At 36.0% G+C, this 12,850-nt stretch overlaps 1 protein-coding gene across 11 annotated transcripts in view; it reads right to left on the bottom strand.

Annotated features, from left to right (window-relative positions):
• The window catches only part of LOC100114531 (actin-related protein 1), a 256,774-nt gene that overhangs the window by 112,091 nt on the left and 131,833 nt on the right, over positions 1-12,850 (bottom strand). For all 11 annotated transcript variants that reach the window (XR_004345109.1, XR_004345108.1, XM_032601236.1 and 8 more), the window contains 2 exons: positions 3,810-4,136; positions 3,412-3,721 (listed from right to left, as the gene is read on the bottom strand). Coding sequence is in view for 9 of the 11 variants with exons in the window: in XM_032601236.1 (XP_032457127.1) it covers positions 3,412-3,721; positions 3,810-4,136 (637 nt within the window). In the remaining 2 variants the exon portion in view is untranslated. The remainder of the gene's footprint in view (positions 1-3,411; positions 3,722-3,809; positions 4,137-12,850) is intronic.

Genomic DNA, 12,850 nt, shown 5'->3' with positions numbered 1-12,850 from the left:
GAACATATATATACAGTTTAGGCAAAAGTTAAAACTTATATCTTCGATTTCACGGAGAACCATCCATATATATATATATATATATATACACACAACTTTTCACATCAGTTTTCTGATGAGGGCGGCATTGATCGCCGAAACGTTGAGAAAAAAAAGAGGAAATGTTATACATTTTTTCTCCTTTTCACCACACCACCTGCCTCGGGAAGACCGACATAGCCAAATCAATATTTTGATCACCATCAAGGGATATCATCAGACAGAGGAAAACATATATTTTTTATAAATAATTTAAAATTACATATTCAACAACTTATCATCCCGTCGAAAGAGTGAATCGAGTTTAAAAAGCAGTGATTCGCGCTGTTATCAACCAAGACTATCGAGACTAGGGCGCACATATTTTAAACGACATATTTTGAATTTTCGGTTCGCATTTAATACGTCAAAACATTACACTACCCAGGTAACGCCAGCCTTCCTAATTTCGGACGAGAACCATTGTCGATAAAATCGCTCCGACGAGAATTAGAAAACTCAGCTCAACTAGAAAAGAGGAACGTAAAGCAGTGGTCAGAAAGGCTATACAGGTTACAAACTATTTGAGATTGGGTGGTAGAAAATTCTGAGAAAGCACACAATAGACAGACGGCTTACTACAACCAGGTCCTTCGCTATCTAGCTTACAAGATAGGAGATACTGTGTAAATGCGTCATAGGGTTCTTTCAGATGCTACGAATAATTTTGCGGCCAAATTGGCTGAACCCTTTAAAGGGCCTTACACGTTTCCAAAAATCCTTTCTCTACTGGTATACGACCTTAAGTCGGCAGACAATTATCATCTCAAAAATACACATATGTGCAAATCCACAGAAAACCTGCTGTCTATTTCAACGATTCGGGGCTCAAATTAAACCTCATTACTTCTACTTTTGTTTTAAAAATTTAGATCAACGTTTTCATTGTCCGATCAGCTAGATATATGCCCTTCAATTATGGCTGTTTTTTGATATTTTTCATTGCCATATATAGCTGATAAAACCAGTAAAATGTTCATGATTTCTCGCTATTTTCAAGTCTCGACAACTTTTTACCTAAGCGACCAATTTTAACTCACCAGCCCTCAAATTAAAGCTCTTTTCTAATACTTTGATGCTAGTAATACACATTTTTAGATTGCGCCTTCATACATTGAGTGGGTAAAGTTGAATCGTGGTTAGTTTTCGTTAATTTTCCCCGTGTTAAATTCCCATAAGAGAATTTAAAGTGCCCGGCAAAAAATAGGTATTCCGAAATCACGGAAACCCAAGGTTTTTTGAGTTCTGGGTGGTCTAAAGAACCTAAAAAAGTTGGTCTGGTAGGTATGCCCTAAAATTTCAATTTTGTTCACTCAGACTCCCTGAAGTGTCCGGTTTTCTGTGGATTTGCACATATACTAAAACCATATAATTCCAAAAAACCTATTTCTGTATAGGTACACTAAGGCAATCCATAAGATCGTCAGATAGTCAAACTGTCGACTACCTGCACTACAGTTAGAACTGATAGTCTTCATCAACGTCTATCTCCGTAACTCGTAAGTAAATTGTAATACGAAGAAATAAGCTAGTGCGCTAGCGGCTATCTATGCTACATTACATCGATTTCGGACTTTGTAGGCTGTCTTAACTGGTAACCTACCTTATACGTAACCATGTTGGACACAAAAAATGTCGGACTCAACCATGGGAGAAAAAGAGAGGCTACTCCTGACAGTGGATTTGGGCGGAGAGGTGGCAATGGACCTGCCAGATTCCGACATTGAAGTCCTGTCTATGCCTCCGTCCCCAACCGTCGTTTTTGTTGCCGGTCCCGAAGATCCCCCGGCTAATGCAGTAAAGAGTAAGCTCCCGTAAGGAGGGGGAAGTCTCCAGACGAAAGAGACTTCGTGATGGTCAATGCAGAAAAGGAACGACCGGCACCACTCGCAGACCCGGAGAAAGTCGACATGACGGCTACAAAACCAATAGCTGCCTTACTTAACAGCCAAAATGGCTTTGATGAAGGTGACCTAGACGATTTGCTGACTCTTTCAGAGTCCAAATTTTCACTCAAGGAAGAGAGAATAAAATAAATCAACAACAGCCGCGACGACGTAGGCCGCAAAAGGAAGCGTCAAGAGAGTGAGCAGGCAAGGCGACGAGCCGAAGGAAAGTACGGCGATCATCCCTACTTCCCACTTTCGGACCACCAGGAAGCCCAGTTCGAGTTCGTCGAGACAAATCAAGGTTTAGAGGCCGACTTTAGACAAGTAGAAACGAACCTCATAGAAATGACCAGGAAGCGATCGTGCACATTACTAGGCTCGCCATTTTTCCTCGGTAAAGTTCAAAGACTCCCTTCAACCAGAGTCACCAGCAGCAGGTACACTCAAATATACATGCTCAACCTAGCAGTCGATAGAGAAAAACAAACGGACGCAACACCGAGGAGCTCAGTCGTCACCAAGACCAAACCAGTAGATAAGTCCCAAACCGTAAACAGGGAGACACAAACAAAAGTAACATGTAGTCGACAGTGCAACATCTCCAGAATCACTTCCTGCTGCCGCTACATCCACAAGAACCACTCAGACGGGCCTTTCTTCGCAATCAGAGAATAGGCCAACCACCCGGCCCGCGACTTCAACACAACAGGATTCTGAACTGCTTCCTGACACTAAAATTTCCAGGAGAACAATCCCGAGACATCCGCCCACAACAAGAAAACGGCCCCGTCGACCGGCCGTCAACGTCGTCGGGGCAAGATCTGCAATCACAGCCAAAAATCAGGATCACCGAGGAGGACTTCGCTAAACTCCGACGAGAAGCAGAACCAGTGGAACCGAGACCTTTCGTCTCGTATGACCCGAGAAACATTCGCGATCATCACTGCCCAGAAAATCGGCAGGTTTCCAACTTGTCAGTGGAAAGCCACACAGGGTGAGCTTCTGCTGCCGGTGCAGATGTAGGAACATCAACATAGTTTACATTTTTGATAAAAAAAAATAGATTCTAAAGGTTTTTTTCCGAGATTTTTTCTTGAAATAAAATTTTTCGTTTTTGAGTATATTTCTTGATATTACAGCACTTTACTTCAGATTCAATACCATCATTACAGGATTTAATTGTCAAAATGCCCATTTTTTACGGAAGTAGCTTACATAACTATAAAGTACTTCCGTACCGTGGTTGTATCTAAAAATAATTATGTAGAGTATCAGAAGATGTAAGAGGAATGGGAAGAGGAGTAGAGGACTAAGGACAGGGGAGAGCACTTCTTTTTATGATTACTCAAGTTATATGGAAACAGAAAAATTTTACTTATTTTTAGAGTTTTTCAGCTTGGTTTTGATAATATTTTATGGTACTAGAGTTAAAATAAGATATTACCTCTACGTGATGTCCATCAGGCAAACTAAACAAAAATTTTTCTGCATCTACAGATTCTTCTTTTTGAGGATTACTTGCTAAATAACAGGCTCTTTCTTTTATGGTCTTAACAATTTCAAATTCAGCAGTTGTACTTAGGTTGATACCTTCTTTTTTTAACAGTAATTTGAGATATTTTGTTACGTCTCTGCCAGCTATATCTATTCTTATTATGCTATGCGGCATAGCGAATCCCTCATAAATTGGTACAGCATGAGTTACACCATCGCCAGAATCTAATACTACACCTGTAGTTCTTCCGGTCGCGTATCTATAAAAAATGCATCATTTCAAGATCATAATTTTATTATTGTAATAGCTTATATAGATATAGCTTATGTCGATTAAAATATACTTACAAACTTAGGACTGCCTGAACTGAAACGAAAAGAGCTGGAACGTTAAAAGATTCAAAAAATAATTCAGCCGCCTTTTCACGATTTTTCCACGGATTTAAAGGAGCTTCCGTTAATAGTACCGGATGTTCTTCGCTAAATGTAGACAATTGATCTTTGCTATAAACATAAGACCATATGCGTTCCATATCGTTCCAATCGTTGACTATACCATGCTCCATCGGATATCGAAGGGATAATAATCCACGATGTTCTTCAGCTACGGGTCCAACAAAGATATCTCCCTCTAATGCACCAGCCATTACTCGAGTATGTTTAGGTCTTCCAATGCTTAAAAAATATTATTTATCTGTTAATTTTGATGATTATAATATTACTAATTGTATTAGTTACACTAAAAAAAAGTTAATATAAAAACAACAATCTATTGTATTATTGTTTGAAAAATAAACATAAATTAGACATTAGCAGAAAAAATAACAATATAAAAAAAATACATATATACATAAGTGGCTTTACCAAGCTTAAAAGTGTATGTCCTTACTATATCTCTTGCTATGTTTCTAAGATTATGATTTTTCAACATTTTCAATTGCCGGCAACATTTAACCAAATCGAGCATTTTTAACAATTTTGTTTGAATTTAAGCTTTTATACTTTACTTTGATTAAAGCAATATTCGTTATTTTTCTGTTTGTATGCTCTTAGCACTACGAGTGCTTATAAACGCTAGCTCAGTAGTCAGAGCACAGCCTCTAAGATCCGACTCGTCTCTTTTTCATCCGTAACAGTGTATATCGACGGCTCCCAGGCAGAAGGCCCTCTCTCGGGCGCCCCTCCGACACGGCCCTTTCTCGCTAGCCGCTCCAAGAAGACCCTATCTTGGCCGCCTCTCCGACGAGGACCTATTTCGACGCGATTTTACTTCTATAAATTTTGTAGTGACAGTAATGCGCGATATTGAAATACGACTTGATAAGGCATAAATGTGCGTTAAAATTCTCAAAAAATCAAAATTACTTATTTTTCATTGCCTTTGCATATATTATGAAAACTTTTAACATTAAGCGAATCGAATTCAACCTTATGGACGAATTAAATCTAATTATTTTGATCTGTGCACACGAACCCCAAGCACATAAAAAACAGTCTCCGTCTTAAGTTAAAGTCCCCGACTTTAATTGACAAAGTTTGTAACCTGCGTTCGGACATACAATATGTAAAAAATGGGTAGCACATCCAAATTATGCCAACAAAAATTTACGGGCCAATTACTAATTACCGAAAAATAGCCTTTATTGCGCCTCGAGTAATTTATTACCTAGCCAAGCAAACATTATTTTTTCCAGCATTACTGTACAGTTTAGCCCGAAATCTTGAATTAAAAAAAAAAATTTCGAAATTGACCGTCCCTTTCAAAAGATGCGAGCTATTTGAAATAGGGAAACATTCTTCAAAAATGCCTCCGAAACCAACATTTTCAGTTTTCACTGGATTTTCTCATTTTAAACGATTTGAAATAGAGTACCACAACTGCGAGCAATTTATAATAGAGTAAAAATCATCTAGCCTCGAAGAGACTAGCCAAAAGACTCGCTCGCTCGTAATATCAAAATTGATATTTTGAAATTAAATGTAATATTCAAAAGTTATTATAAAATTAAAAAGTAGATTAATTTATAACTTTTTCAATATATAATAATCAAAGACTATTCTGATCGTTGTATTTCAATCCTAAACTTCTTTACTATAGTAAATACAAAGAAAATGTATTAAAATTTTTAACTATTTGTATAATTAATTTGATTAATTTTATCATAATATCAATTTTATAAAAGTATTATATTCGAAATTAGTTTTTTTATAAAAATAATAGAAATTACATATGTGTCCTTGGGGTGCGTTGTAGCACGGATTGGAAATGTTTTAATAAATTTTGATGATTTTAATTTTATCATATTATATTAGTTATAATATTTAGCAAACTCAAAAGATTGTATATACATTATAATAAAAATGAATTCTTAATTTTTATTTATCTATTACTGAACAAATATTTCATTTGAATTGTATTTTATAAGAAAATTATATTGTGCATTTGATTTTTAGTAAATTATAATTAAAATTACAAATAGCTTTTAAATGTTGGTGATAGAATATTTCCAACTAATTTTGAAAGTATCAACGAAGTAGTTGAAATACCAAAAGAAATTTTATGCACTAAAAATATTATTGATAAAATTTATGGTAGTAGCTTTAATAAACAAAATATTAATGAAAGAGTAATTTTATCTCTAAAAAATACAGATGTACAAAGTATTAATAACGAAATTCTATTAAAAATGGATGGTGGAGTTAAAGAATATATTAGTATAGATTCAACGCTTAATGATAACAACAAAAATTTAAGAACTGATTTACCATTTGATTTTATAAATTCACTAACACCAAATAGCCTTCTACCACATAAATTAAAATTAAAAGAAGGAGCAATTGTTATATTATTACAAAATAAAAATTCAAATGATGGATTTTGTAAACGGGACAAAATTAAAAGTTAATACAATGTTGCAATATTCTATTTATGCAGAAATAATTGATGGGATTAAAATGGGAAATAAAGTATTGAGTATTTAATATAAATTACATATTAAAAAACTGTTCCTAATGTCGCTCGGTTAAAATATATATTGCAATATTGATAAAATTCAAGTTTTGTTAAAATCTTATTTTCTAATTTTTGATAATATTATCAAAAAATGTCTTGATGATGATCATAAAATTTTTATTAATAGGCTGTTTCCATGTAAAGATAATTTACGCATATCTTTTGAAAAAGAACAGTATCAAACTAATTCTTATGAATGCGGTGTTTGCTATAGCATTTGTAAGCAGGCAATGGTTATGTTCTGTGCTCCCATGTGAGCACAGGTGTTGAATTTGCCTTGCTTAGGTCTTTTGTACGCTTGTTACGGTCACCACCCTTTTGTTATGTACAAAAGGGAAAACACTGTCGTATAATAAAGCACATACGGACTAGATATTCTGAATATAGAGATACAGGAGCAGGGTAATTAACGGGAGTACTCTATGATTAATTATATTAACAAATTTGTTTTATTAATTATTTTTTATAATTAGTTACGGAGCGGAGCGCAAATTGCTCTGCGGACAATGAGCAAGTTGTAGCGTTATAAGACAGAATGCTATATGAGCTCTGTTCACTAGAGCGATTACGTTTAAACTGATCGTTTGAATTGCCCGCGTGCTTATATACGGGCCCCGCGCGGTCCTTACGGCCTATTACCGACCAGGCGGTCCGACCATTGAGACTGCTGTGGTGTTTCGGTAGTTGGCCGTTTGGTGCTGACGTGTGTGTGTTGCTATCAGCTTCGGCCCTTTGGGTGGATGTCATCGGCCCTGTGGCTTTTTTCCCTTTGGTCGACGTGCTATTTGGTTTCGTCCGAAAGGATATTTGGATATGATCCTTACACATTTACAGTCTGGAAATTATAACTGTAATATTTAAGAAATCTAAGTGTAGCGGACAGTTAAAGCTTAACCAATATATCTTGAAAGTTATTTAAAACGTAAACGCGGAGAATTTGTATTATCGTTTATTTTGGAAAAATATCGTTTATTTTACGTTCATTGGTAAAAAGATAGATCATTATATTCTCTTTAAGGTATATATCAGACAATTTACTTAAATTAACTTTCTCAATAACTTCATTAGAAAAAAATAAAATCTGAAGAATAAAAAATCTTTATAATAAATGCGTCAACAAAATGTAAAAACCGCTGCTAACTGAATTAGCAGTATACTTGTCTTCATGTCATTTGACACTAAAATTTAATCAATTTCAAGTTACGGCGCAAATAAGAGCAAAATTTTAGCTTATTATATCAATCCATTCCAGAGTTACAATGAGGACAAAATTTAGTAAGCAAATACGTACATAGATATATACGTACATACATACATACATACATACATACATACATACATACGTACATAACTCCGCTACGTTGGTCCCAAGCCCGGGGCCCACCACACAAGAGGTGGGGAAGGAGGAGGAGGAGGAGTAGCAACCTCGTTAAAATAACCAAGGCTCTCATTTGGCCCGGATGACAGCATCTTGTTAAAGGGCTCCTTCCTAGGATACAGGATAGGGGAAGAAACCCCGAATATAAATCGATCATAGACAGTGAGTTAATTATAATACTGCCCCAAGCGGGTCAAGCTTTACAGCCTACTCCCGACGTTGGTTCGTATTGGGTGAAAGCCCCGGTAGCCGACGCAGGCTCCATGGATGTTGGGGGGAGCCAATTAATTCAAACAAGACAGGAGGTTATAGAGGTGGGTCACTCGGCCCTCAAAGGAAGATTAGCCTCAAGTGACGCATCAGGATTTGATGGGGTCATAAATAGGGTAATGCACGAGGTATGGTCTAAAATTCAGACAGCAGATCGTGCAGAAGAAGAGTTGATGGACAAGATTCAGAACCATCTGGACAAGATGGATGCTGTAGTAGGTCCAGCCAAAAACATTCACAAGAGTGTTAAGGATGACTTGAGGAAGGTCATGTCTTTCTGGAAACGGCTCATCATCGTAAGAGAAGCGTCGAGCAAGGCAAGTCTAGCTTTAGACTGATGATGTCAAATAGCTCACGGACCACGCTGACCTCAGAAGAAAAACGGGAGATAGAAACGCCAAGGAAGAGGAAGAAACGGTCTCCTACACAGAACGAGGCCAATAAGAAAAGAAAAGAAGAGGACAAGATGCCGAAGCATAGCTAGAGTGCGCCACTAGCGACGACTTCCAGCATTACTCAGTGCCCACTGCGCACAACAGCAACATTACCACCCTAGCAGAGGGTGGAAACAAGAAAGAAAAAGAAGAAAAAGGAAAAAGAAGACGATAAGATTAACAATGGTATTGTAGATCAGAAAGGCACTAGTGAATCTAAGCCGCCAAGGGCAAGACCAACCCGACCAAAGGCTCTAACCATAAAAGCTACCGAAAGGAAGTCCTACGCTGATATCTTGCGAAAGATGAAAGCAGACCCAAAACTGAAGATGCTAGGGGATATCGTAAATAGGTGCAAGAAGTGCTATAAGAGGGTGTCACTGTAAGAACCCTACAAGATGTAGAGGTCTTTGAAGTAAAGGATCTTGACGTTCTAACCACTAGGGAGGACATCGTGGAAGCGCTACGGAGGAAGTTTCAAGATAGTGGCTTAAATGCAGTGGAGGAAACAGCAGTAATGTCTGTGCGCAAGGCATATGGCGATACGCAGACGGCGGTCATTTAAATGCCATCAAAAATAGCTCAGCATATGATCGCAAAGCAGAAAATCAGGATTGGCTGAGTAGTATGCAGAATACGAGAGATAAAGCGAAATGCACGTCCACTTCGCTGCTATAAATGTCTAGGATTTGGACATATCGGCAAAAACTGCACAGTAACACTGGATCAAAGTAGCCACTGTTACAATTGTGGAGTCGAAGGATATAATGCAAGTGATTGTAATAACAAACCGAGCTGCGTTCTCTGTCAAGAATTCACGGTTGTCACGGATGAGTACCGCTGCGCCACGACGAAACAGCGTAGACTCGCGCGCGCGATGAAAAACAAGTATGAATTCGGCAATAGAAAAGAGAGAGAGAGAAAGAGAGAGAGAGAGAGAGAGAGAGAAAGAGAGAGAGAGAGAGAGAGAGAGAGAGAGAGAGAGCAAACGCGCGGGCTAATCCTTCAGGTGCGCGCTCAGATAGCTCTCGGCTCTTAAACTGTAAACACGCGACTTCACTCGAGTGATCGTTACCGTGTACTGTGCCCAGCAATTCGAAGTGCGTGTGTGTGTGTGTGTGCCAGCGCGGAGTCCTGTCCTGCCTACCCTGTCGAGCAGTGCAACTGCAACGAGCGTATCCAGGGTCAGCCGTTCTGTACTCAAGAGAGAGATAAAGTTTATGAGCACGCAGTGTCTGGTACCGAATGCATGTGTGTGTGCACCTATGCGAGGGTGATATTGCGCGCGCGACCTTCTCGCGATAGACGCGTATACGAATACGAATGTTTCGGCGTCGCGGCGAGTCGCAAAGTTGTTGACGACTCGCGTATTACTTTTATTTTGTAAATTCACGTTTATTTCGCGCTTTTTGAATATAACCTAGACTGATTATTTTACGTCAGTCTTTCGTTATTTATTCACCTTTTTCGCTCGATTCCGATCCTGATTCCTTCCTGCGATTACCGCCGCCTTCGCGGGCGTTATCTGAATTTAGCTAACGCAGTTGAGCAGCCGTGAACGCATCAGGCAGCGTGTAGACAACACAAAGCAGCTATGATAGCTGCATGCAACGAGGGTATATCGCGGGCGTCGAGGAGTTTTCCGCTGCAACGAGGGAACGCGATCCTATTGTTTAACGTTATATCCCTTGCAAAACCATACTCCGTTACAAATGGAATCAAAATGAAGAGTAAATCTTTAGCATCAAATGTGATGCACAGATTATATGAGTTTGAACCAAATAAGGTTTCCACGTCAACTGCGTCAGAATGCTATTAGCATATCATGAGAATAGAGAGAATATTGTTTTAATTAGCCAGTATCATTAAATTGATTCATTTTATTACATCTACCTTTAATTAATGGAGCCACAAAATTCAGAATAGATGCTTTAGAAGAATTAAAACAAATGAACTTGACACAGATGTTCCGATTAAATCAAAACGATCAACGAATGTTGAAGTGTTGAAAAAGGTATTACAAGACAAAGTCAATATTAATAATAATGACTAGCAAAAAACGCTCGCTTCGCTTGCGATTTACAAATTAATTGTAATGATTTTTAACTATTTGACGTGTCATTCTTAAATATACTATTAAATTAGATGTACACTCAATGATAGTTAATTCTTGTGGAACGTTTTTGAAATGCTCTAATCAAATTGCCAGATTAATAAATTCTAACCAATTAAAAGCACGATTTCAAAAACGTTCCACGAGAATTAATTACCGTCAAGTATAAACGAATATATTCAATACAGCCAACCTTCGATAAAAGTAGTTATAGCTACTAGTACACAGGACTAGTTTTAAAATTATAGAATAAAATAGTAATAAATTTTGAATTTAAAAAATTGTTTTCAAACTCTTTTCAGACAACAGTAATCTTCTGTTGTCTTAAGTTTTATTTAGTTTGCTAGAGTTTTCTTGTTGTTCTACATTCACTAGTTTTTTCCCAATCAAAACAGCTATCTTCGGATTTTTACACATTTTTCTTAACTTTTTATTTTTACCATCCGCAGTAAACTAAAAAAAAACTGAAAGAAAAGAAAAAAAATAATACCTGTAAATAACTGCTGTTCTTGTCTCAATTCCGACAGTCTTCTGCTAAAAATTTCTGTTTTTTTTTTTTGAGTTATCTTCTGTTTTAGTCTAAAATCTTCAGATGGAAACTGTTATGTGCAGAATTTTTGTTCCACTAAGGATCAATATTAGTATGGAAAATTATGTAATTTTATACAAAATCATATTTTATATACTTACATAAAGATCAATTAATTTTATTATTATTTTATTTAATACTTATCTAAATTATTAAATAAGACAGTATTTCAAATATATTTCGATATAATGTGCGTAAAATGCAACGGAAAATAACGTTCAATAATAACAGTTGTCAATAAAAGAATGACACTTTATTGATTGTAAAATCACTATGAGTTTCTCACCTGTAATTTTCATGTCTAATATTTCAAAATCGAAAAATTGCTTAGAATGTTTCAATGCATCTATTTTTAAATACGGTTTTACTCTTTAGAAAATAATTTTCAATTATAACAAACTTTATAAGAGTATTTTAAAAGTAAACCTAATAGAGCAGTATACCTAATAGTAGAGACCTCATTTGAGATTTATCAATAGGGATGATCATGGATAATTGATAAAAACGTTAAAATATTAAAAATACGCATATATAACCAAACAAGTCACACGGAGCTTTAGGAAATTTAACTTTGTTTGCTTCTTACAAGCATTCGTTCCATTATTCATCGGTGGTTATTAATTTTCTAGCTACAACTACTTCATAAAATGTTGAGTATGTAACATTTTCAAATGATTTTAAATCTTCATAAGATTGATCTCCTTTTACATGTTATTATTATTAACTTTAAAAATGTCTTTCACGATCCTTTGGATTTACAAAGTACATTCTACTTATAATTGGCTTCCAAATTCTTTTTCTTGGTTTCTATTTCTTTGTTTTTTCATTGGAAACGTAAAAATATGATATATCAACATACAAGTACTGTTTAGCTTGCGGATCGTTTGCATTTAGTTTAAACCATGCAGTCAAAGTTGTGTTTAAGTTTTTATTAATCAACTCTTTTTCTTATCCTTCTTTAAAGAATACAAATTCTTCATCTTTCAAATGTACAGCTAATCGATAAATTACGTGTGATTAAACGTACATTGCATATTGTAGTAGACGATACATGGCTTCTGGGGGGCTAACATATCTTGTATTTAAATATTGTTTTATTTCATCGTAGTTGAACATTTTTTCTTCACATTCGTTTTTATTATTACCATGACTCATTTTTATAAATGCACAATCATGCCCCTTATAACAATATTTAAATAAATATTTGACACATTGAATAGTTCATAAGTGAATTAGAACATACTTTAATATTAATATGACAATTACGTTTCAACAATAAATACGGATTGTATCGAACTACAAATCGATTATCAGCTATATTGCTTTAATTGAAACGAATTTGTTTTCAATTATTACCTCGTCGATAAAGGAGATATCTAGTATTATTAAAAGTAGTTTGCTAATTAAACTATTTTAGAAAGTTTTTGGTACATTTTTGTTTTGCTATCCATACATGGTAAATTTAAGTTATTTTTACCACAAGAGCTATGTATCACTGATTGCCTAACGATATTATGTAACCTTGCATAATTCATTTCATCAGGTATTTCTGCACTTATAAGTTTGTCAACATCATCTGCATTGTCCAGTTT

The sequence above is a fragment of the Nasonia vitripennis genome (assembly GCF_009193385.2).
Source record: "Nasonia vitripennis strain AsymCx chromosome 1 unlocalized genomic scaffold, Nvit_psr_1.1 chr1_random0003, whole genome shotgun sequence".
NCBI lineage: Eukaryota > Metazoa > Arthropoda > Insecta > Hymenoptera > Pteromalidae > Nasonia > Nasonia vitripennis.
This window is presented reverse-complemented; position numbering and strand designations above follow the sequence as displayed.